The sequence below is a fragment of the Corylus avellana genome, chromosome ca4 (genome assembly GCF_901000735.1).
Source record: "Corylus avellana chromosome ca4, CavTom2PMs-1.0".
NCBI lineage: Eukaryota > Viridiplantae > Streptophyta > Magnoliopsida > Fagales > Betulaceae > Corylus > Corylus avellana.
In genome coordinates this window covers 11112354-11138076 of record NC_081544.1, presented here as the reverse complement: position 1 = coordinate 11138076, position 25723 = coordinate 11112354, and the positions used below count along the sequence as shown (strand labels likewise).

The following is a 25723-nucleotide window of genomic DNA, read 5'->3' as shown; positions in this document are numbered from 1 at the left end:
TAGGATTCTCTCTAGTCTAAAATGGACTAGAGAATATTTAGTTCATGACTATGATTTTTCAAAGAGTCACAAATGAGATACTTGTCCTACTAACAAAAATTAATAATAAAATATTATTTTATATTAAAAAAAATATAAAATAATAAGGGTGATTGGCCATCGATCTTTATCATAGTGGGTAGCCGTGAAATAATACTTTATTATTATTATTTTTTTTGGTTAGTGGGATACGTTCTAATAAAATAACCAAGATTAATCTCTATCTTTTTGGTCGAAAAAAAACAAAATTAAAAAGTAAGCTGAAGCACGTATGATGTTCCAGTCTTTCCTTATCCATATGTTCCCTAGTTTCTCGAACACGTGACGTCCATCTCCACTGTCTCTCTCTCTCTCTCTTCCTCTCACAAACAAAGGACAAAGCGAAAGGAGACGATCGATCAAAACACCTGCACTCCCAGAAAGCTCCATAAATCCAAGCAAAAGAAGAAATGAGTGAATAAATCTCCGAAATGGCTCATCTGCTATTCTTCTCACGCTCTCCCACACCGTCGTCTTTGAGCTCCTCCGCCTTCTTCCACATATCCTCTAAACCTTTCCACACGCTCGGGATTTCTTCTTCTACTACTTCTCCAATTCGAGCTCCGAAGAGAAGGCCAAGGCACCCCCTGATGCTTACCAATCCCGTCTCACCGTCCGCCTCTTCGTCCGCGGATTTCGACCTTCTTTCCACAACCGGTATGCCATTCAAGTCTCTGATTCTTGTGGGTATGGTTTTGGATTTCTGTTTGGTAACTGAGAAAAGGAAGGAAGATATTCATCCAAAAAAAGAAAAGGAAGAAAGATAAAGTTTCTCTTCCAGAAAATTCAACCACAGTGGTTGCCTTACTCTAAGGCTACTACATAATAATGATACCCAATTTTTCTGTTTTCTTTATTTTTCCTCACTTTTCTCAGCTTCCAGACGGAAAGTCAGAAATTTGTTTTCGTTGTCTTTTCTTCACTTTCTTGTTGTTGCCACATTTGGTGGGGTTTGGCAGAGTGTTCTGATGGCAGTGTGGTTTTCCGGTTTGGAAATGCGAGTGAGGTCGAAACAATTGATGAAAAAGAGACCATTAACAAGGACTTTGAACATAATTTATGTGAAGAAATTGAATCTTGTGCGGAGAGAGGACAAATAAGTGATTCAGCTGAATGCAGAGAGGATGGTGGGGTTCTTGAAACCAATGTGCATATACAGGAAGATTGTGTTGAAGATGATAAAAATATAACTAAGAGTGCAAGATTAGTTTCCGACGATATAAACATGGGAAACCCTAAAATCAATTGCGAGAATGAAGTTTACACATTCAGTATTTCTTTGAGTTCGGACTCCATTGAAGTATCTGGTACTTGTGCTTCTGAAAGAAGTAGCACAGAGAATGCTGATATTGGGGTTGCTTATCTCTCTAAGGCTGACAAGGAGCCTAGAGTGGATACAATGATGAATTACGTGACTGGTGAAAAAAGTAATGACGGCGATGTGACTGAAGTAATGCATGTGCCCACTCCATTGGAGGCCAGACCAGTTCTCAATGAGGAGACAAGCCATAGCACAGTGAATGAATCTGTTGATGCAGATAAAATTGAAAACTCGACCGTGGTAAGTCCTGATCTACTTTTCTTTTATGTTGTGAGCTTTATCCTTTGTTTGGCTGTTATCGACTATTAGCAACTCATTTCATCATTATGCTTATTATAGTTGTAGAAGATGATATCAACTATCATCTGAAGCGATATTTCAACCATTCCTCTCTCTCTGTTTGTCTGTCTGGCTGTCTCTCTGTTCAATTATCAAGGGAATTGATAAATTTTTATTGAAATAAGGCTAGCAATGGGAACTTTGTGATATCTGACTACCCCTTCCTCCTTTTGCTGTTACTTCTATGTGAAGAAGCAATAGTACTTTCTGTCATTGATAGGGATACGATAAGGTTGAGTTGGAATGTAGTTACATTCCAACTCAACCTTATCGTATCCCTATCAGTTCTGTCTCGTAAGTTGTCAATATTGTCTCTTATTACTTGACCCGAATTGGCATTGTTCTCTTAAGTTTTATTTTTTTTGCACCTCAAATGTTGTAAGTTATGTCATTTAGCAACAAATATGGGTAATTAATAGCTTATAATCCTTTTGTAAAGCTAAGACTTTGTATGACCAGCAAGCTCCTTCCTTGTCTCCTTGCTCGTCAATCTTCTTCAAATGTCTTCTCTTACCGACCTATTGGTAGACTTCTTTACGGTTAGTGGTTGTATTTGGTGGGGTTTAAAAAAAAAAACAAAACAAAATGAATTATTGTTTTTACTAAACAGTTATGGATGACATGAGAATTAAACATTTTTTTTTTTTATCATTTTAAACTTTTGACAAAATTGGTGATTAACATGGTATTAGAACAATTTATATCAATTTAAACTTTTGAAACAATTGGTGATTTAATATGATATCAGAGTAGTGATCTTGAGTATGAACTTTAGGGCCCTGTTTGAGATTGCGTTTGAGAGGCCTAAAAATGCTTTTAACACTCAAAAAGTCCATTTGAAGAAAAAATAACTTCACACTATATTATTGAGTTCAAACTCTAACTTCACACTATACCTATATTGCAGTTAAGTATTTTTTGTGTTGTACCCCATTTATTGAGGAGGAGTTTAGACCCACGCATAAAAAGGAGTGTTAGAATATTAATTAAATGGTTAAATTCATTATTTCCAATAAGTTTAAGCATTTGGCATAATTAGTTATTAAATTTATCATTTTCTATACCTACTCTAATACTTGATTACAGACCATATATACCTTGTACTTGAACATAAAATAATATTTCTCATTTATTTAGTATACATGCTAAATATTTCCTGATATATGTCAAATACAATGTGGATACATTTTAGGATAGACTTGAAATTAAAGTTTAATTTTCATAACAGAAAAGAGATATTGGACTGTTATTTATAATTTTTCAAAAATGAAACATTATGAACACAGAATTTAAAATATTATTTATAAAGCTTCTGTGGAGTCAAATTAAAGGAAAAAAAGAAAAAGAAAGTTGATTTTTACCAAAGGAGGTCTAAAACAGTTCTTATTCAGAATTTGCTTCTCTTCCCTAAACTTCTTTCTTCTTATCATTCTTTCGCTTCTCTTTCCAAAGACCTTGAGTCATACTCTTTCGTGATTTTCTTTGCTTTTAAGCATGCTTGAAGTATTTTAATATATGCTATTCTTGTTTTGAAATGAAACTTAATATAATCAATAAACATTTACATTTATATATGTATTATTTTATTCTTATCCTTAAAGTATGGTTTTGCATCCTATGTTTTTATAGGGTGTTGTATCAATGTATTCACGTTGTATCGCATCCGTATCTTATATGTATGTCAGATTTTCTATATAATTCCATTTTCTCCTAATTGCATGATGCTGTCAACAATTGTTTTTTGTACTTTGTTTAGTCCTTCATCTGGTTTTTAAATTGATATTATCTGCCCGTTTGCTTCATTTAGAGCCTACTGTGTTTGCTGTAATCGGCAATTTGCTCATTAAGCTTGTAATATTGCAAAACTAAAGCAATTTTGTACTTTTCTCATATATATACAGTTAGATGACAGTGCCCCTTCCTTGAATTGGAAGGAAGAATTCACTGTGCGCGATACACATGGAAGCAGTGCTGCTAGATTAACAAGTCTCAAAGCAGTGGAATTGCGTCCCATTGCGAGTAGTACTACTGGGTATGCTACTTTTTCGCTCTCTCTTAACCTCCCAAATGTAAATTTACTTTGTTAAAAATTTGGTGCAAGTGTGTGGTCTGGATGACTTCATTTGCCATAGGGCATCTAGAGTTTTATAGAAGTCACTAGGGTGGAATGGTGCACCTATCTTTACAGTATACCATCTGCCTCTGCTTTATACCAAGTCTGGTATGGTGGTAATGCTTTCAATATATGCACAATCAGTTGATGCATCTTTGATAGTTCCCATGCGTTGATGTAACCAGAATTCTGTTGGTTATTTGTTGTATACCTCTCTCCGTCTCAAAATAACTCACAAAGACTATCCACCGGAGATCCAGCCATTAAGCACAGACCCATGTCTTGATTCTAAATGAGACAATTATTAATAAAAGGTGGAAAGTTTAATTAACTTCATTAAAAGCCCTATTCTTCTAACTTAGAGGTGGACATAACTTTCAATAAGAATTTTTTTTTTTTTAAAAAAAAGAGAGGAAAATGTCAAAATACATGTTTCCACTTGTTTTTTTTGATAGGTAATCAAGCGCATTTTATAAGAAGCATGAGGCGCCCCTAAGTACATCGGAAGTATACGCAAGGACACCAAGCGCAAAAAACAAAGGAAAACCCAAAACCCACAAAGCAACCCAAAAGACACACGGAACCCAAAACCCAAAAACCAACAATCCCTACACCCTCTTGCCTTTACCATTGCTAGACCCCTAATAATTAATAGAACTCTCCAAGTTCCTCAATTTCCTCTTTCCTTTTAGCGTAGAAGCACAAACCACCTTTGATGGTATGGGAGATGGCTCACTAGACAAACCTGCCAAAACCTGGGAAAAAGACCAAACTTCTGAAGAAAACAGAGAGAGAGCAACAACTTCATCAACACCACTCATGTGAACTTGAGGAGAGTCCTCAAAACGAGATGTCGAGGGAAAAATCGTATCCTCGGACCCCTCACACGAGACCCAATCCAAGGGCCTGGCAGGGGGAAAATCTCCCAAGAGATACAGATATTCTTCTCCCTCCTCATCCCAAAAATTGTCTTCCTCGCCTTCCCACACAACCAGCTCTGAAGACGTACCCAATTCCCTATTTTTCTTATCATCCAAGCCCAACTCTGCCGGCGAGGGTTGGGCTAGAGCAACAACAGAACTTGGCTTAAGAAAAACCTCGCTGGAGAAGACCCCTTATGCCAAAATCAGAACTCACCAAAATGTGAGCATCCTCTGGCTTGATCTGGGCTAAAGCCTTGACAGACTGCGAACATTGGACCCCCGGCCTCCATCGCCACAGACTGCGAACATTGGACCCCCGGCCTCCATCGCCACATGACACGCTGAAGAGAACACCAGAAAACCAGAAGGCTCAAATGCCGAATATAACCCACTTATTGAAAGTAGACATTTATTTTTGGGTTTTCTTTAAGAGGAACGCAAGACATTTAACTAGGTATTGAGTGAGGATATGATTGCATTATTCTCTTTACTCTATGTTTACTAAATAAAATTAGATAATGTTAATAAATGCTTCTATATTATTGTTATTCATGTTTTCTACTTTTTCATCCTAGAAAAGTTGGTTGTCTACCAATTTTAATTATTAACCTTTTTCTTCTTGGAAAAGTAAATTGAGTGCTGGCACTGCTACTAGGGTACTACAGCTTTACTATAAGTCTCTTACAAATTGATGTCACATGTATCAATTACCACGTGAGTTACTAAACAATTAAATTTAGGTGTAAAATTTTGTTGCTTAATTTTTTTTCATCATTAAGATACTGCCACGCGAGTTTGTAAGAGGATCATAGTAAAAGCTATAATATTCCAAGTATTTTCCTTGAATTTTTAATGCTGTAATGATGACTTTAGAAAATTATAGATACATACATACATGTGTGTGTGATAGCTTTATTATTACCTCATGTGGTTAAGCGTAAAACATGAAACTTCCTTAAAATTTAGTTTGTAATGCTAAATCTTGTTGTAGTCCCGCTCAAAGTAGAAAAGCCAACATGTAAGATGCTCTTGAGCTTTTAGCCAACTAAAGTGCCATGTCAGTCATCATTTTTACACCATATCATTTACTATCTCCTCGCCATTTTATGAGAGAATAAAAGAAGAAAAAAATGAAAACAAAATACAAAAGCGATTCATTGTGAAAAGAACTGAATAATAAAATCAAATATTGTCCATCTACTATCTTGTTCCTCATGTTTGTTTATTATATATTCACAGGGAGAAAATCTCCACAGAAGGATTATTCCTATACAATGGTGCTGCTTTATTGCCACATCCGTCTAAGGTATCTTCTTAATTACCTTGTTTTATAGAGGGAGAGCCAAAACGCTTCCAGGTCGGAACTCTTCCTCCATTCCTTCCTCCATTTCACAATTTTTCTTTGTATTGATTTTTTTTAACAAGTAATTGGCCCCAAGGTGGTGGTGGAGGGAACAATTTTTCTTTGTTTTATTATGTACAGCATGGGGTAAAATCAAAAAATTGATGGCAAAATTGTGGTTCCCCTTCCCTTCATTCTTCAACTAAACAACCAGTGGAAGAGGTGGACTCCTCTTCCTCCTTCATCCTTCCTCTCTCCATTGTCTTTTCTGTCTCTTCTATCAAACATTGGTTTAGTCTGGGCCATTAGATTTTATACGGTAAATACCTGTGCAGGGGCTTTAATGTTTTTAGGCTGAGCAATTCTTTTTGGCAACCAATTCTTTTTAAATTTGTATTTAGTAGAACACACTAGAGCAGCTTTTGTGTTGATGTGACTTTTACAAGTTTTATCTTACCCATGCTCAAGTTGCAAGAGCATAGTTTGGTTCAGGCGTGCATAGCGATGGGGACCCCTATTGGTGTGATTGGTCTTCAATGTATTCAGTGTTTTTAGTAAGAAAAAAACTTACTATAAAAGAATTTGAATTTCAGTATCTTTCCATTTTAGAGGTCAATAAAAGGTCTTGGGCTACTTTAATATTTGTTCATGTGGTTTTGGCTTTAATTCGAGCATTAAAGATCAGTAATTCAGAAATAATAATTGCCAGGCATTGACAGGTGGAGAGGATGCTTATTTTGTTGCTTGCCAGAACTGGCTAGGTGTGGCTGATGGAGTTGGCCAGTGGTCACTGGAAGGTATTCATTTCATGATATGTACTTTTGCATTAGGCATCTAAGCTTATCTTCTTTCTCTCTTGTATTTACCACTAAAGAAGAGGCTGAATATTGATTTCTTTCATTTTTTTTAATCCTTTTTGTAAGTCCATGTTAGATACTTCACTAAGAGTGAACTGTGACATAACAAATCTTACTCCCCCTAGGTGACCATCTCCATTTAATTTCACTCCATTTATTTTCATCTCTCTTGCACACAAAAATTTCATACTGAAAAATATTGTAGTAAAACTTTTATCGCGGCTTTTACTTGATTACTACTACGTACTTTTCTTTATTATTTTTTGGCCTTGCCTTCTATTACTTATTCTTGCCTTGAGTGTATGCGACGACCAACTTATACTGAAACTTATCAGTTGCCGATGCTAACCAAAGTCTATAAACCATCTGAGAATTCTATCAAAAAATCCTACAATTATTTGTTAGGAAGAGATTCCTTAATTACGTAAAACCCCCTGCTTCCTTTTCTGCCCAAACAAGAGAGAGAGAGAGATGTACCTTCAAACATTGCTTACTTGAGAAAATGAAATATCATGTGCTTCCATTTGTTATGTCTAGAATTTGCAGTGGTTTTAAAGGTAAACCTCAGCCAACTAATTATATGAAGTTGGTAAAGTAACCTCCTTTTTTTTTTTCTTTTTTTTTTTCTCTTTATAGTACAAGTGGAAATAGCTGGTTCGTCAGTTGAAAACTAGTGAGTAGAGGAATTCGATGGAAGAAAAAGATGTGGCTCGATCATTATCCCTGAAGGACGTCGTGGGTTTGGGTGGGATCGCTTCGTTTTAGAAATGCAAGCTGCTAACTCTTCTCTCCGTGATCATCGAGTGATCAGTGAGTGTAGAGAGTTTAGGGGAGAAAAGGGTGAAAAGATGGTGAAGAAGCAGCAAAGCTACGCGGAGACAGTGAGACTGTCGTCGAAGGCAACCCAGAAAGACGGTGAAGACTGGCAAGAACCAGGTCGGCGAAACTTGACGATTGACAAGAAGAGCTTAGGACCGACGAAGACCCAGGGTCCAGCGATGGCTCAGAGAGTTTCGGGGGGGTTTCCGAAGGAGTCTGTTATGACTCCGACGAAATCACTCTGGGCGGCGAAATCTGATAGAGGTCCGGTAGTGCCTTGCGTGAATGATACGAAAGCTGGAGGTTGCGTAGAGCGTGCGACAAGAGTTCCGGCGAGGTGGTCAGTAAAGCCGGCAGCGCAGACTGAGCAGTTGTCAATCTCTGAACGCATGAAGGGACAGGAGGGGATGGGGTACCATGCTGGGCAGACCTACTCTGAGGTAGGAATTTAGCTCCTCAACGTGAAGGAGACGTTGAGAGTTCTGAAGAGAGAATGTGACGTTGGGATGTATAAGATTGACAGGGTGATTAATCAGATGAAGTTTAGTGAGCTTGGGCCGAGAGAGAAAGAAGTTGCAGATCAAGGGAAGGCTGTATGGAAAGAGAAGGAGAAGGTTGGGCCGGGAGGAAAAACAAAAAAGACCAACAACAGGCTGAAATTGAAGAAGAAGGTGATATTCAAGCCAAGAGGGGTCGTGGGCTCAGGTGTGGGCTATAGTTTTAGCCCAATTCAAGATGGTCTTCATTCTAAAGTTGGGCTGGCTTTATCGGCGGCTTCTGGAAAATTCGTGACTGGGTCGCGAGTTCTCACGCCTTCACCGGCATGTTCGTCGTTGGCCGGCAGGGAGCAAATAGGGGAAGGGGGGCTTGGGTCAGCGGCGGAAGGATTTCACAAGGTGTCTGTCGGCATTTCTGCGGGGGATGCTAGCGATTTCGTGGCCGGAGAGAATTTAAGTCCAAAAATCCCCGCAAGCTCGGTGAAGGAACTTCAGCCCATTGGTAAAGAATCAACTCTTTTGACCTATATGAGGAGGAAGGCTGGGCCGAAGAGTGGGAACGAGACAGGGGAGGGTTCGATTGAAGCCTCAACGTCGACGTCTGGGCAGTTGAAGGGGCTTCTGGGACCGACGCCGAAAATTTCGCAGAGGGTGCCAGAGACGTTTCTGTCATCGGAGAAGCAACAGACGGCGTCGGAGATGCCTATGGAGACCAGTCAAGCTGGGGAGAGTACGTGCTTGGCCACACGTAAGCTTCTGAGGGGGAGTCCTTCTCGCCGGCAGGTTGGAATGGCCGTGGGGGAGTGGGCTCAGCAGACTCGTCGGGGGGAGGAATGGAGGTTGGGTCTGTTGATTCAATTTGGGCAGGAAAGGGGGGATCGAACATCGGAATTGAAGTTGTTTGGGTTTGATTCAGGCATGGATGGGGATAAAATTGTTGAAACAGTAGGTGTGGAGGATTTAGGGTCAGACACGATTTCATCCAGCTGGGTAGTTGGAAACTGTCTCAATTTTTGTACAAAAATTGGAGTTTCTGATGAGGGGAAGAAGGAGGAATTGGAGGCTCTTTTCAATGCTATTGAGGTTTCTAGAAAGTAGTACGATTCGGACTTGGGAGGAGTTTCTGCATGTGTTCCTGCACTCAAAGGACTTGAAGAGATTGAGGAAAGTGAGAGGGTCGCTTTGGTGGATCATGAAGCTTAATATTGTAATATGGAATGTGAGAGGGTTGAATGCCCTCAAAAAAAGGTTGCGCATTAGGGGTCTTTTGAAAGAATGGAAAGTAGATGTAGTGTGTTTGATTGAGACGAAGATGGAGATTATCTCCCGAGAGGTGATACACAGTCTTTGGGGAGGTCAACATGTGGGGTGGAAGTATAAAGGCTCTAATGGTTTGTCGGGAGGGATGCTAATGATGTGGGATAGGAGGGTAGTGGAGTGTAAGGAGGAATGTGTGGGTCATTTCACTTTGGCTTGTACTTTTCAAAATGTAGAGGATAGTTGGGTGTGGGCGTTTGGGGGAGTGTATGGGCCGAATGAGGAAGTGGAGAGAAGGGCACTTTGGGACGAATTGGCTGGTTTGATGAGGGTTTGGGAGGTCCCTTGGTGTTTGGGCGGGGATTTTAACATTGTACGCTTTCCCAGTGAGCACTCCAATGGTTCTTATTATTCATCGGGCATGATGGATTTCTCGGATTTAATTTTAGAGAATAATTTGGTGGATATTCCGATGATGGGGGGTCAATTTACTTGGTCCAATAATCAAGAAAATGAGAGTTGGTCGAGGATTGACCGGTTCTTGCTTTCTTCGGAGTGGGAAGATCACTACCCAGCAGTTGTACAAAGGAGACTTCAACGCCTGCTCTCGGATCATTTCCCTTTATTATTGGACTGCGGGACTCCTTGTGGAGGTAAGAAGGGTTTTAAATTTGAAAATATGTGGCTCAAGGCAGAGGGTTTTGTTGATAAGGTTGCTTCTTGGTGGGGGTCGTATTCGTTTGAGGGTTTGCCTAGTTTTGTGCTTGCTAGTAAATTAAAAGCCCTTAAAGTGGACTTGAAAAGGTGGAATGAGGAGGTCTTTGGGGATATTGGGAGGAAAAAGGAGTTATTGGGAGATATCCAAGATTTGGATGAGTTGGCAGAATCGAGAGGCTTAGATCAAGAGGAGAAAATCCGGAAGGTGGACAAGTTGAAAGATTTGGAGAATACATTGTTGTGTGAAGAAATTCATTGGCGCCAAAAATCGAGAGCTTTGTGGCTCAAGGAGGGGGATCGGAATACTAGCTTTTTCCATAAGATGGCTAATTCTCACCGAAGGTACAATCGTGTGGAAGTGCTTCGTATTAATGGTGCTTTATCCGATGATCCAGTTGAGGTAAAAGATCACATAGTGCAGTATTACCAAAGTCTTTATTCGGAACAAAGCTCTTGGCGCCCTAAAATGGATAACCAGCAGTTTTTGTCCATCGATGAGGAGGATAATCGGTGGTTAGAAAGAGATTTTGAGGAAAAGGAGGTTTGGGAGGTGGTAAAAGGCATGGATGGTGATAAGGCTCCGGGTCCTGATGGCTTTTCTATGGCTTTTTTTCAAGCTTGCTGGGGTGTTATTAAACAAGACGTTATGGCGGTTTTTGTAGAGTTCCATCGTAGACGTCAAATGGTGAAGAGCTTGAATGCGACTTTTATTTCCTTGATTCCGAAGAAGGCAGATGCGGTGGAGATGAAGGACTTTCGGCCCATTAGCCTGGTGGGAGGGGTGTACAAAATTGTGTCTAAGGTTCTTGCTAATAGGATGAGAACTGTTTTGGGTAAGGTCATTTCCTATTCTCAAAATGCTTTTATTGGGGGTCGGCAAATCCTAGATTCCGTTCTTATTGCAAATGAATGTGTGGATAGTCGCATGAAATCAGGGGTGCCAAGTGTTCTTTGTAAATTGGATTTGGAAAAGGCCTACGACCATGTAAATTGGGACTTTGTTTTGTATTTGCTGCATAGATGTGGTTTTGGTGGGAGGTGGAGGGCTTGGATAGAATGGTGTATTAAGACGGTAAGATTCTCCATTCTTGTGAATGGTTCTCCGAAAGGGTTCTTTAACAGTTCGAGGGGAATCCGGCAAGGGGATCCTCTCTCACCGTTATTGTTTGTGCTTGTTATGGAGGCTTTGAGTAAGATGGTGAACGCGACGGTTGACCAAGGCCTTTTGACTGGGTTCTCGGTGGGAAATAGGGTCTTGTCGGAGTTGATGGTCTCTCACTCCTTATTTGCGGATGACACTTTGATTTTTTGTGAAGATTCTATCGAGCAAATCCGGTATGTTCGTCTCATCCTCTTATGTTTTGAAGCTGTTTCGGGTTTGAGAGTGAATCTTGGAAAGTCAAAGATTGTGGTCATTGGTGAGGTGGAGAACATTGGGGGTTTAGCTAACATCCTTGGGTGTAGTGTTGCCGATTTGCCTATGAAGTATTTGGGTCTCCCTCTTGGGGCATTGTTCAAGGATACGGCTATGTGGAATGAAGTGATTGAAAAGATGGAACGTCAGATGGCAGGTTGGAAGAGAATGTATCTTTCTAAAGGAGGTCGCTTAACTCTCATTAAGAGCACTTTGGCTAATCTTCTGACTTACTTTTTGTCTTGTTTCCGATTCCTGTAAGTGTAGCTAAAAGGATCGAGAAAGTCCAAAGAGATTTCTTATGGGGAGGAATGGGGGATGAGCCCAAGTTGCATCTTGTAAGTTGGAACCAAGTTTGCACCCCTTTTCGTTATGGTAGTCTTGGCATTCGGAAGATGCACCAGTTTAACCAAGCTCTTTTGGGGAAATGGCTTTGGAGATACGCAAATGAGAACGGGGCTCTTTGGTGTAATTTGATCAAAGCTAAGTATGAAGATCAAGAAGGTGGGTACTGCACAAAGGAGGTTTCGGGCTCTCATGGTGTGGGTCTATGGAAGCATATTCGTAAAGGGTGGAATTTCTTTGCCAAAGGTATTCGTTTTGAGGTGGGGGAGGGTTCAAAAGTCCGATTCTGGCATAATATTTGGTGTGGGGACAACTCTTTGAAGCAAGCCTTCCTGTCCTTATACAGTATCGCCAGACACAAAGTAGCTTGGGTGAAGGATAATTTTATTGGGAGGAATGGGGTTGTTGAGTGGAATGTCATTTTCGTACTGTTGGTCCAAGATTGGGAGATGGATTTGATTTCTCCTTTTTTTGATCGATTGTATTCTTGCAAGGTCTCCCTAGGCAGTGTAGACCGTATTTGCTGGTCTTCGTCCAAGAAGGGCAAGTTCGAGGTTAAGTTGTTCTATAAGGTCTTGTCCATTTCTAATCAAGAGGAGTTTCCTTGGAAGAGCATCTGGCGTACTAAGGCGCCTCTGCGGGTGGCTTTTTTCGGATGGACTGCAGCCTTAGGCAAAATTTTGACTCATGATACGCTGCGTAAGAGGAACATAGTGGTTGTGGAGTGGTGTTGTATGTGCAAGAAGACCGGAGAGTCGGTCGATCACCTTCTCCTCCATTGTGAGCTCGCAAGGGCTCTTTGGCATATGATTTTTCAGCGATTTGGGTTGCATTGGGTCATGCCTTGCAGGTTGAGGGCCTTGTTTGCTAGCTGGTGGTCGGGAGGACGTTCTCGAAGCGTGGTTGTGTGAAAGATGATCCCTCTGTGTCTTATGTGGTGTATTTGGAATGAAAGAAATGCTAGAAGTTTTGAAAATTCCACTAGGACCATAGAGGAATTGACTCATTTCTTCTTCTTTACTCTTTACTCTTAGACGGCCGCTTGGCTAGCTCCTTTAGTGATTAGTTTCTCTGATTTTCTTTTTCATTTCTCCCCCTCCTAGGCGCTCTCGGCTTATACTTCCCGTGTATATGGGTTGTGCCCCTCTGCGTTCTTTTTATATATCATCATTACTTATCAAAAAAAAAAAAAAAACTAGTGAGTAGAATATTCTCAATATCACTACCTCATTTTGTGAAAGTCATCACTTTTTCTTCTTCTCTGCCTCATTTGAGGTAAAATATAGTGTGCCTATTATTGTATTTATGTGAAGCACTCATATTGGGAAATATGTTATACCTCATACATATACAGGTCTTTGTCTTTTCATGTACATTACTCAAGTCCTTTTAATCAGTCTCTAATATGTCATGAAGGACCCACATTGTCATCCTTCAAATTCCGAAGCATGTTGTGTACCATCAGAACCAGGGATGTAACCACGAATTTTAGTGTTGGGGGGAGGGGGAATTAATTTTTTTGAGGGTTTTACCTATAAAAATATGTATTTTTGAGGGATTTTTTTTTTGGGGGGGGGGTGGGCTGTATAAGCTAGTTCCTCTTATCTCTTTGCCATGGATATCTCAACTAGATCAGTCCTCTACACAAGAATTTTCCAGAATCTTTTGCTGCTTTTACTGGCTGGAAAATTAATCTTACCCTCTGATTAAAGGCTAAAACCGTGCTGGTATTTGATCAAACAAAACAGCATTTGATTGAAGAAAAAAATATATTTGACAACTTTTTCCTGTGAAATCGACATCTTTCTCTTGACATACTCCTTCCATCTCAAATTATATTTCTTGGTGCTAAATGTTATGATTATCAATGAAAATGAATAAATAGAGTAATCTTTCCCGTCTTGGTTCAAATTGCAATACATAGGTTCCTCACCAGCACCACACCCTTGTGTATCACATTAAGAATTCCCAGCTTGGACTGGAACAAAGTTTCAGATTTCAGTGCATTAACCTCACAATCAACCTGGTCAAAAAATGTTGGCTAATATATGGAGATTGTGTGTGTGCATGCGTGTGCATTGCACATGAATCCTGATAGCTACCATAACTCCACAGCACTTTTTCAACCACCTAAGCCAAGGCCTAAAGGCTAAAATCTGTCTCAGATGATGCAAAATCTCTACTAAATCATTTACATTCTTCTTCTATCTTGTTCTTCAGGGATTAATGCTGGACTATATGCCCGGGAGCTGATGGAGAACTGCCAAAAGATTGTGTCAGATCCCAAAAGTGCTCCAGTGACCAAACCAGAAGAACTTCTTATCAGAAGTGCTGCAGAATCACAATCTCCTGGATCATCTACTGTTTTGGTCGCTTACTTTGATGGTCAGGTATCGATTTCCCCATACTTTAATTTATGCCTATGTTATGATGAGTATCAGTAGATTTTAGATGAATTTTGCAATTTATTATCTCTTTGAGGATCTAAACATAGATATGCTTGTTAAATCTTACTAGAGATCCTCTCCCAATGTAGAGAATATAATGTGTTTGTTTGTCAGCCTGAATTCAGTGATAAAACCTATTTTCTTTCTTTGGCTAACTAACGAAAATTTATTAAAAGAGATGCCAAAAGAATATGTGGGCACGATCCTTTTATAAGGAAAAAAAAAGAGGGGAAAAAAGGACTGAGCGATCAGCGTCTGAAATTGGTGGTATGAATTAAACCCATAAAGGACCTGCAGTTTACAAAGGATGATGAAATTTGAAACAAAAAAGAAAAGTATCTTTGAGGGAAGCATATTGAGTTTTCTTTTTTGACAATGAAGAACCCCTTCAAAGCAGATGGCCACTTTGTGTACCTACTTCTATCGGGTAAATCTTGGATCCGTGCAAAGCTCTCCTTCTACACGGATCGGGTAATACTTCGACTTCACTGGTGGGTTGGCCTCAAGAAATTGTTTGCATTCAAGGGAATTCGAACTTTAGATCTGATGGAAATGCCACCAAGACCAATGCTCTTACCACTTGACCCAACCCCTTTGGGTTTAGCATAATGAGTTTTATGTTGAGGTTTATTAGAGCATCCTACCCAAAAGGTTAAGCTGGTAGGTGGAGAGGTCCAACAAGTGCATGTACCCATAATTAAGCACGCACCTAAACAATGTGGATTCCTTAACATCCACTCCTAAGTCTAGACCCCAACAGAACTTGAAACCAAGACAAATAGGTGCGATGAACAAGCCAAACAAAGACAAATGAGTCCAATAATCCATCCAAAACTGAAACAAAGACTAACTAGCCTGATACATGGATTCCAAGAGCAAACAAATTGGGCTCAGTACCATTACGAGTATCCAACTCGAAAGCTTAAGCTAGTTGGTGAAGTCCAACAAGCAGATTTACCCATAATCAAGCACACATCAATCCAATGTGGGATTCCTTAACAAGCTCCACATCATAAAAGTTCCTACTATGAATCTCTACTTATGCTCCACAGGATACAAGCTGGAACTACTTCCCATGCCATAGCATTCCTTCCACCCTCAATTCTACCATTCTAACAAGCCATCACCTGTACCACCGAGTTTGCATGTGCAATAAAGATAGAACCAAATCCCAGAGTTTACCCTTCGCAAGATTGCAGTGTCACAGTAAATAATCAATAGTTCCACAAGCCTTCTTATACATAATATACCTCCCAACAATGAAGGCTTTCCTCTTCACCTGGTTCCCCTCTATAAGGATACCACCAACGGTGGCATTCCAAACCAAGAAAGACATCGCAAGGAAGATGAACTCTCCATTTACCCTTCCACAGGAAACAACTTCCCCCTAAACCAAACAAAATTTTGTAAATGGATTTAAACTCAAACTATGATCTCTATTCGGTCTCCAATGCTTAGAAATGAGAAAAAACATCATGAAACTTTGCATAGAAACACTCTCTATATAAAAGCACATCATGAATAGTAAGCTGTTACTAGTGGAGACCATTAACTAATGCAAATATAATAGGATGCCATTGTTTAGTTTGTCTTATAGAGCCATTAAGGTATCGGTTTATTTGCCAGGATAAGGGAAGCTTCTGGTTGTTGAGAAGGTAAATTTTATTTTATTGGTGATGGGGATTTTTTTCCTTATTTCCATTGTTTTTAGAGTTAAGTAACATTTATAATTTAATGCTTCATGAAATCTTTTTGCATGGCTGTAAATCAACTAGTACAATCTGAATTTATAGGTTCTCCAAGCGGCCAATATTGGGGACTCAGGATTTATGGTAATAAGAAATGGAGCTGTCTTTAAGAGATCGTCTGCCACGGTTCACGACTTCAATTTCCAGATACTGATTGAGAGAGATGACGATCCCTCAGAACTCATAGAGGTACATTGGATCAAAGTCTGGTAGTCCAACCAAGCCTTCTAAATTGTGTACGCATAATGTTTTACAAATCCATTAGAAGTATAAATGAATTAATGCACTATTACTTCAGTATATTATCCCAACTCTTCACGAAATTGTGTTTTACTTGTGCATTTCTAAGCACAAGTTGAAGGGTGCAAAAGTTATGATAGAACAAGAGAGACGATTGCTGAAATGTATGTTTATGTTTCAGGGATACACAATTGATTTATATGAAGGAGTTTTGGTATAAAACATGTCTGTTTCAGGGGTACAAAATTGATTTGTATGAGGGAGACGTGATTATCACTGCAACTGATGGCCTTTTTGACAACTTGTATGAGCAAGAGATAGCTTCCGTTATATCCAAGTCATTGAAAGACAATTTGAAACCTCAGGTGCGCATTATCAACACCATCTTATTTACATTTTCCATTCAAAAAATGGTAAAAGAAAAGAAAAAAAAAAAAGAACAGAAAAGAACGTAAAAAGGAATTGATAAACATCAGTTTCAGCAGGCATGCCATATGCAGTGCACATAATGGTAGTTGTTACATTGCTGTTCTTTTTATAGTTTGTGCACTGGAGGTTCCCTATTTGCAGCAATTTCATTTCATAAAATATCAGACAACGCTCTCCTTGATGCTTGGCCATTCAAATTCTAATACAACTTAAGCACACTGATCTCTGAGGCTGGAATCTAAGCTCCAGCTTGACCTAATACAACCCATGCATGCAAACAAACATAGAGAGTTTAGGCCTTTGTTTATTGACAACCTTGCTAAGATGCTCATTCTTGCGGCTCAGGATATAGCAGAATACTTGGCCACGAGAGCACAAGAGGTGGGGCAATCAACATGTGCAAGGACTCCATTTGCAGATGCAGCCCAGGCAGCTGGGTGTGTGGGATATACTGGTGGCAAGATTGATGATGTAACAGTCATTGTGTCATTGGTACAAAAGAGATCCAGCTCTCACTCACAGTAAGTTTGCTTTAATTTGTATCATTTTTTAAAAAATAAAAAATAAAATTGCCAACATGCATATCTATTTAACATAAAGGAGTATAGATGGTGCTATTCACTTTAGCCGCTTGGTACAGTAAATCTTAATTATTGCATGAATGCTAAGAAGTTCAGATTTTGCTTCATTAGCAGACTGAGACTCTTTTTAGACCCTTTCAACTTTGGGCACTGTAGATTTTAAAATGGGAGGTCTATACATGGCACAATGTGCCTGTCTGACTTGTTTGGATTCCATAGATCTTCCCAACATTCCCCCCAGTCCTTTATCCCCATTGAGGGAGTTCTCTAGCTTTGCATGTTAACGTTCAAGTATTCCTCTGCCCATAGAAGTTCAAGAAACTGTATAGACATTTTGTTGGTTCAACAGTAAAATGTACTTTATATAAAATCCTATATAGACAGAACTTAAAAGTTCCCTTCAAATTTAACTTTGCATGTTTCAGTTGCCACGGGATTCTTCAGTTAAATACTTGGTGTCACCAAATGAAAATAAAATTTACTGCAACTATGCGTTGTTGGTGAGTAGAAACATTGCTAAAATTTAGGCAATAACTGTAACCTTTCCCTGTCTTCTAACACTGGTAAGGCTTGAATTTCTTATGAAAACACATTAGTTTGACTTTAGATCGCTGCTAATCAAATCTCTTAGCTTAAAGCTAGTGGTTGTCCATATATGCTTGGTCAAGTGTAATCATGGGTTTCTCTCTATCCTTATATATCTCACTGATTGACATTGTGAGTTCTCTATGTGGCCTTTCTGTTCCAATTTGGTTTGGTTAGGACCATATTAAAAGCTTTTTCTTGAATTTAAATAACCTTGTTTGTGTGACTAAAAGATTGCAAGTGAGAGAACGCAAGAATGACCATATTATAGAAGAAAGATGATAATTGAAGAGGTTTCCGAGGTGCCCATTGCAGACATGACCTGAGGTATTTGATCCAAGTCCAAAGGAGAATCAAAATCAATGGAAAAGAGTGGTGTTGATTGCGGGTTTCAGCTAGTTCAGCTGCCAAGGATTCTTGTTCTGGTATGAGAGCTTTGGATTTCTGCCATACACCAGAAGAAGCTGGGATAAAGAGATGGTTAAGAGTTAAGGAATATATATATATATATATATATATATATATATATATATATTCAGTTATCAATACATTTTGTATTATTGTTGATAAATTTGAAGACGTTTAATAAATGATAGATACAAATTTGAAGACATTACATTAACATCTCATAAGGCTCCTAGGCCTCATACCATTTAGAGTGGGCCTAAAGAGAGTATTGCTACCGATCTGTTCTTGGAGATTTCTTCATCGGTTAGGTTGTGGAAGAGAGATAGAGAGAGAAAGAAGAAGATGAAGGCGAAGAAGAGCTTAAGAAGACCTACACCTCTAGCTAGGGGTGAAAAGGCGGTTAGTGGATTTTACTAACTACCTTTTCACCCTTGCCTCTAGCATTTTGCTATGGAGACTTCAACGCATGTCCTTGTCCTCCCTTAGCCAAATCAATTGGCAATAAAATTCGTTATCATTAATAGCGTGGTTGAGATTGCATTGAGAAATAAAGCTTTTAAAGCTAGAATGAGCTTTTTAAAAAAGCTTCATATTTAAGCTTTTATAAAAGTGTGTTTTGGCTTTTCTTTTTTAGAGTAAAAAAATTCAAAGAAGTACTTTTGGATTTTTTTAATTAAACATTCTTTTTGTTTGGCACAACTTTTTACATCTTAAAAATACTTTTTTAAGCTTTTTAACACAATCTCAAATAGGCTTTTAGCCAACCAAGATCGAAGATGCAGGCTTGGGCCTCAATTAGCCTTCAGAAGCTAATTGTGTCCACGTAACAGTTACTTGGAAAATATTGAGAGTGTGATGCAAAGAATAACTACTTTTCGGTCTTGCCCTAACTACCAGCGAGAGTGGAACCAGACATAACATTGTGTTATGACCTTAGCTTGCCAATAAGCCATAATTCAGCACCGCACGTTGTTCGGACTGCAATTTGGTTCTACTCTTAGTTAGGGTTGTATCCTATCGGTGGACGTCACCCGACCGAAATCGAATCTCTATTAGTGGACACTTTCACAAAAGAAAGACAACAAATAATCATTTCAAGTACGATGTCATGATCAATTTCTCTAGGAATATGTCCATCAACTAAGTTTGACCGTGCAATCAATTACATCATCCGTTTTTGTATTATTTTTTCTCCTTTCCGCAAGTTCTAGTCTCATTGAGGCCATCAAGCAAAGAACAATCTTTATTGTTATATCAGAAAACAAAAAAAGAAAAAGAAAAGAAAAGAAAAAGGTTTCATGTGTTTCTAGAGTTAATTTAGCAGAAAGAGTAGTGTCTTTAAATTGGGTTGGGACCCTTTACACACAGCACGCTCCACAACAGTGGAGTCATCATCTTCATGTTACTATGCCTGATCATGAAGTTGTGAAGGAACCCCACATCGTTGACAATTAAAGAGAGTTTTCATGGGAAATTTTGGATTCGGATTGCCAAAAGGTGGCTTTGGCATGCAGTTTTCTTTGAAACTTTGACCAAACTTGACTTTCCAAAGAAGCCCATTATTGCTTTTGGGTCCACTCAATGGAAATTACATTTGGGATTCACAATAATGACGATTCCCATGCCTAGCAAAAGAAATAACAATAATATATAATAACATTAAAAAAAAACAAAAGAATGAGAGAGAGGATATGCTGCCTGCATGGCTCATAATATTTGGAGTATTTTAATATATGCAGAACCAAGTTACCATAATCATTAGGAAAGATTCACTCGTTGAAAAGCTTAGTGGCCTTTATTCTCCCTTTTGAATTGGAATGCGCAAACCAAATATTCTAAAACTAAAATAAAATAATGTTTTTATGTTGGACAGGAAAGAAATTTCTTACAAATTTTCTCCAAACCTACTTTAATAGTTGATAAGCGTCAACATATATATTTGAAAATATTATTACCTCATTTAATTGATTCTTAGAAATTCTTTGTCACATTAATCAACGACCCATCACTTATTTTTTAATCATTAATTATTCTTTTTAAATATTTAAATTGTTCCATGTCATTAGAAAATTATCACATGATAGGGTTCATCATTCGAGTCGATGGTGTAAGGAAAGAAGACCATAATGAATATTTTTGTAGGAATTGAAGAAGAACAAACTTGACACTTCAAATTCTCAACGGACAAGTTAAAATTCTAATTTTTTTTTTTTGAATAAGTTAAAATTCTAATTAATAATATTTCAAGAACAAAACATATACTTTAAGCAAAAATAATGTGGTTAAAACATCAAATAAACTGCAAAGAATGAAGATAATTTATATCTTCTCCTTCTTAAAATTATATGGGACTTTTCTAAAGATACGTGTTTTAAAGAAATAAAATAAAGATGATAATATTTTTGAAATACCCTTGGGAGAGAATGAAAAGATGGGAACATGATCATTTTCAATTCAAATGAATGAGAAAAGTAACCAGTTATTTATATTAAGATGTATTATTGTCTTTTCACTTTTTGAGAGAAGAAAAATACATTTTCAATATAACTAACGAAATATTCTTAAGTTCAAATGAATTGGAAATGATCATAATTCGAAAAATTAGGGAGGGGTAGACAAAAGGGACAAAAATATCCTTCAACCCATTTAAAATAGTGATAAGTGTCTATAAACATTTAAAAGACACATTAAATTTAGTCTAAGTTAGTAAACTGCTATTAGGATTCGGATCTTCTTCAGTCCATAATAGATTGGAGGATATCTAGTTTATGATTAGGATTTCTTTAGCGTCGCAAATGTGCCACGTGTCCTTCCAATAAAAAAAATAAAAAATATTAATTAATACTTAAAAAATAAATAAAAACTAAAATAATAATAATAAAAAAGATGGGTGGTCTAGCCGTGGCCAACCCCAAGGGCCAAAATGAATATATATATATGGGTGGCTGACCATGGGGTGGCCAGCCACCCATCTTTTTTTTTTCTTAATTTATTTTTTATTTTTTTTATTTTTATTTATTTATTTTTTAAGTATTAATTAATTAATTAATTAATTAATTTATTTATTTTTTATTGGGAGGACATATGGCACATTTGTGACGCTAGGATTTCTTTAAAGAAATCTCAACCATAAACTAGATACCCAGAGGATCCGGATTCACTTCTGTTAATGACGTTAAGAATTTCATGTGCCTTTTAAATGTTTATAGCCACTTGACATTATTTTAAATGAGTTGAATGATATTTTCCTTATACTCGTTTGGAAGAAATTTCAGTCCAGACAAAAGATGATGTTGCATTAATTTTTTCGGTGAAGGATATTAAATGAGGATAGATACATTTCCTTTTTATTTTTATTTTTTTATATTTTATTTTATGAGTTTTTTATTTTTTTGAGGTAAGGATAGATACTCTTCTTAGTCATGGAGCGTACACATCTTAGTATGTCTAAACTGAAAAACATAGCTATGATAGAGAGAGAATGAAAGATGAGGGAGGTGTAGGCATGAAATGAAAGCTGTAGTTGATTCTGTTGGTTGAAGGATATTAAATGAGATATTAATTATTTTCTTAGTCACGAAAGTGTTGATACCGACATTTCTTCTTGGGATCAATTAAAACCCTAATCAATCTTGGAACTAGGAGTTTCATCTACATGAAGCAAAGTCATTGTCAAATTTATTGTGGTCTCATGGCATGCATGTTCCACTGCAAGTTTCACAATTACTAAAAGGCTTTTTTCTTAATTTTATTCTGACAACGTCATTAGAGCACCCAACATACTCTCTTATGGAGAATTTGGGTTCAGACTAAATGTTTAGTATATACTTAACCTTCAGGGTTAAGTGTACAAAATAGATTAAGAGGCCTAAAAAAGAACCAAATTTAGTTAAGTCTTAAATAGTCACATAAAATCAAAACAAAACCCACAAAATCGAAAGCAGAAAACAAGAACAGGAACATGGGAAGGAGTTCACAGCCATAGATTCCTTCATCCAACCAACCACGAAGTTTCCTTTTTTCCTTTAGTTGCTTTGCTTCCTCCACGTTCTTGTATGAGAAAATCATGGATTTTACTAGTTTATTGCACCAAAGCTTAGTTTTTTTCGAGATGAGTCTATGAGATTTCTTGCTCAATTGGCCCCAGAAGTGAGAAACCAGTACACCTGTGGCAATAAGTGCCGAGTAACATGTTTCTCTAGCTCTTTTGGGTAGATGAACCACTCAAATTATGCACTCATAATTTGGGGTTTCTGGATATGGTACGAAAGCATAAACATCAATATCTTCCTACACAAGTATTTAAACAATTAATAATAATAACCCTTTAATTTTGTGATGGATCTATGAAATAAATTTCTTGCTCATTTGAAAGGGAGAAGTTTTCTTTTTTTATTTTTTATTTTTTATTATTATTATTTTTTATTTTAGGTACAAACAAAGGGCTGGACAACCCAACAATAAGTCCCAAAGCAACCACATCAGTGTAGGTAAAAAAAATTAAAAGGGAATTGATCAAATAAATGATGTGGCCATATTGATTTTTGGCACAAAGACCAAGAACCATGTGTTAGAATATACGAAAAATATTATAATATTTTTCATATATTCTAACACCATGGCCACCAATTAAGGTGGTTTGACAAGGTGCACCAGAGATGGTGCAACCAAGAGGACTGCAACAGCACTCCCGAAGGAGAGCCACAGAAACGGAGAAGACACTGATGACCGTCGAATTAAAGTCAACAGAAGAAAAAACCAGCACGAAGTTCAAAGAACACCGCAAAACGATTTGCAACTAGCACCATAACTAGTGGTAAAGGCATCTAAAGCCCTAAAGCTACAACAAAAACAAAGAAACACAGGGAGAGATTTTAGAATTTTACTAAATAAATCTGCCTTACTCCATAGCATGTGACCAACAGTGAAAAAATATAAATGTACCTTCTTTGTTAGACGATGAGTTTGCCATCTCCCTACGTCCTGTTGTGTCGTGTGTGTAGAGGGCACTATTCTCTCAACCCTAATTACTCTGATGACCTAATGAAGTCTAATGAGCTAACCTTATATATATATATATATAGTGAGAGTACATGGACGATGGGAATAGGATTATAAATCAGATATTTGCGCAGTGGAATAATCAAATTCTCATGCCAAGAATCTTTTATGAAGAACATGTTGAAGAACAATTGCTATTTAAAATCAAATTGTAATAATGAAGAACACTTACTTGGGTAGTTGGATATCAACGGCCACTCCTGGCTTTGAGCAAAAATATGTTTACTTCACCAAGAACATGTTCTTTCTTGTTTAAGAACATGAAGAACAAATTCTTCATTCTTTAAGAACATGAAGAAAAAATTATTTTTTTCTCAAGAACACCAAGAACAAGTTCTTCTTTTTTCAAGAATACGACGAATCTTAGGGATGAAGATACTTTTAGATTTTCTCACCAATGATTGATAATAACCAAAAAAATATTATTGGCTCAAATATATTCGTAACCATGTCTTCCTGACATTTATTACGCAACAATATTTTAATCATAATTAATTCCACTAAATAATTATGACTGTATTCCAATAAATATTTTTTATTATACAATTGATCACTTTGACTTACTTAACGTTGACTTATAATTCCTCCATGAAATATTTCGTAGCAGAATTAAAGGATATTACCACTTAATTCTTTACCTTTTTATCTTTGAGTCACTGATTTTACATTATTCTCATACTTGTGCAAAGCACATGCATATATTTTGATATGCCAACTAAAATGCTTCAGCCAAAGACTCTGAGAATCATATACATAAAATCTAAAACAATGAGAAAGTTCTTATCTCTTTGTTCTCCAACAAAGGATTTGGATTCCCTCTTGGAAAATGCTTTCCCACAATGTTTCATTTGATTACCCAATGTATTGAGGTTATTTCGACCGATAATAGGTCTCACTCTTGGATATGTCAAAGCAATCTACATGAAACATCTGAGTCCACAATTCTCTCAAAATTTAGAATCAAAGTCGTAAGTAGTCTTTTAAGGAGTTATTGTCTATTTCTAATAGACAGTATGTTTATGAAAAGACAACTCTGTGGTCCGTTCAGTGCCTTAGGATCTCAGCACACTACACATCAATCTCAAAGTCACCGCTTCACTTGATCAAGGTAGATCACCAAGATTTGATGTATAACAGTCTTGTTCAAAATGGAATGCCTAGTTCCATTTACCAACAGCTAAATTTATACATTTAAAGATACAAGGATTATGGACTAAGACCTTGTGTGATAACCATGTTATTTACACCCATAGCCATATTCAATGTAATCTTAGGACCTTTCACATGCATAATAAATATGATGAACTTGGTAATAAGCATGTAAAAGACATTTTATATGTTATATGCTCAAATCATTTAATCAGTGAATATAACTTATATTTATTACAAACATTTGAATATCAACACAGATATAAAATCATTGGGATTCAGAGCACAGTCCTAACAATGGCTTCCTCAAGTGCTTATAAAATTGGTTTAGTCCATTATGGACCCAAAAATTAAAATGACTATGTCAGTCCACCCAAAAGTGAAATAAAATACAACAATCTCCACTTGGACTGCATAAGTCATTTAACTACCAAGTAAACACAAATAAGCATCCCAAAATACAATCTGATCCAAATGTGTTTGCAACTAGAAGTTAAGAACACATCGATAGGATGTATCACATATAACAAGTATTTATAATCACATGATCTATAAAAATAGAATGCAAGTATAGCACACAACTAGCACAAATAGTGATCACTCCATATTTATTTGAAGCCCATCAAGACTAACACACAATGTCTTGTATCATAACACAAATAATGCAACAATCAATATCACAAAACAGTACATGGCAACGCAAATGACTCACGATACACACAAACCATATAACTCTCAGTAACTCAATAAAACAGAAGACTCCAACAACCCCATATGAGTCACATGCTTTTGAAACACTATAGGAGCCAACCCCTTAGTTAGTGGATCTGCTAACATATGTTCTGTGGGAATATGTACAACACAAATGTGAGACTCATCTACTTTCTCTCTAACAAGCAAGTATCTTATATCAATATGCTTGGATCGCGAAAAGCTTATAGTGTTACGAGTGAAAGAAACTATTGTAGAATTATCACAAATATCTTCAGCGGCTTTGCAATGGTATCCACAGCAACCAACCCTGAGGTAAAATTTCGTAGCCATATAGTCTAA

At 37.5% G+C, this 25723-nt stretch overlaps 2 protein-coding genes across 3 annotated transcripts; both read left to right on the top strand.

Annotated features, from left to right (window-relative positions):
• Window positions 1-364: 364 nt before the first annotated feature.
• On the top strand, window positions 365-18664 carry LOC132177768 (probable protein phosphatase 2C 71). Of its 2 annotated transcripts, XM_059590215.1 has the most exons (10): window positions 369-735; window positions 1038-1639; window positions 3640-3770; window positions 6014-6080; window positions 6826-6913; window positions 14243-14412; window positions 16263-16406; window positions 16694-16822; window positions 17232-17407; window positions 18286-18664. In XM_059590215.1, exons 1-10 carry the CDS (start codon window positions 510-512, stop codon window positions 18332-18334), a joined length of 1782 nt encoding a protein of 593 aa, XP_059446198.1. In that variant the 5' UTR covers window positions 369-509; the 3' UTR covers window positions 18335-18664. The 2 variants fall into 2 exon arrangements, with proteins under 2 accessions (XP_059446199.1, XP_059446198.1); XM_059590216.1 differs by lacking the exons at window positions 17232-17407; window positions 18286-18664 and having other exon boundaries at window positions 365-735; window positions 16639-16787.
• LOC132177112 (uncharacterized) lies at window positions 9602-12933 on the top strand. The gene is made up of 5 exons (XM_059589330.1): window positions 9602-9894; window positions 10351-10500; window positions 10606-10663; window positions 11024-11721; window positions 12873-12933. The coding sequence occupies exons 1-5, from the start codon at window positions 9602-9604 to the stop codon at window positions 12931-12933; spliced, it is 1260 nt and encodes a 419-aa protein (XP_059445313.1).
• Window positions 18665-25723: the final 7059 nt, after the last annotated feature.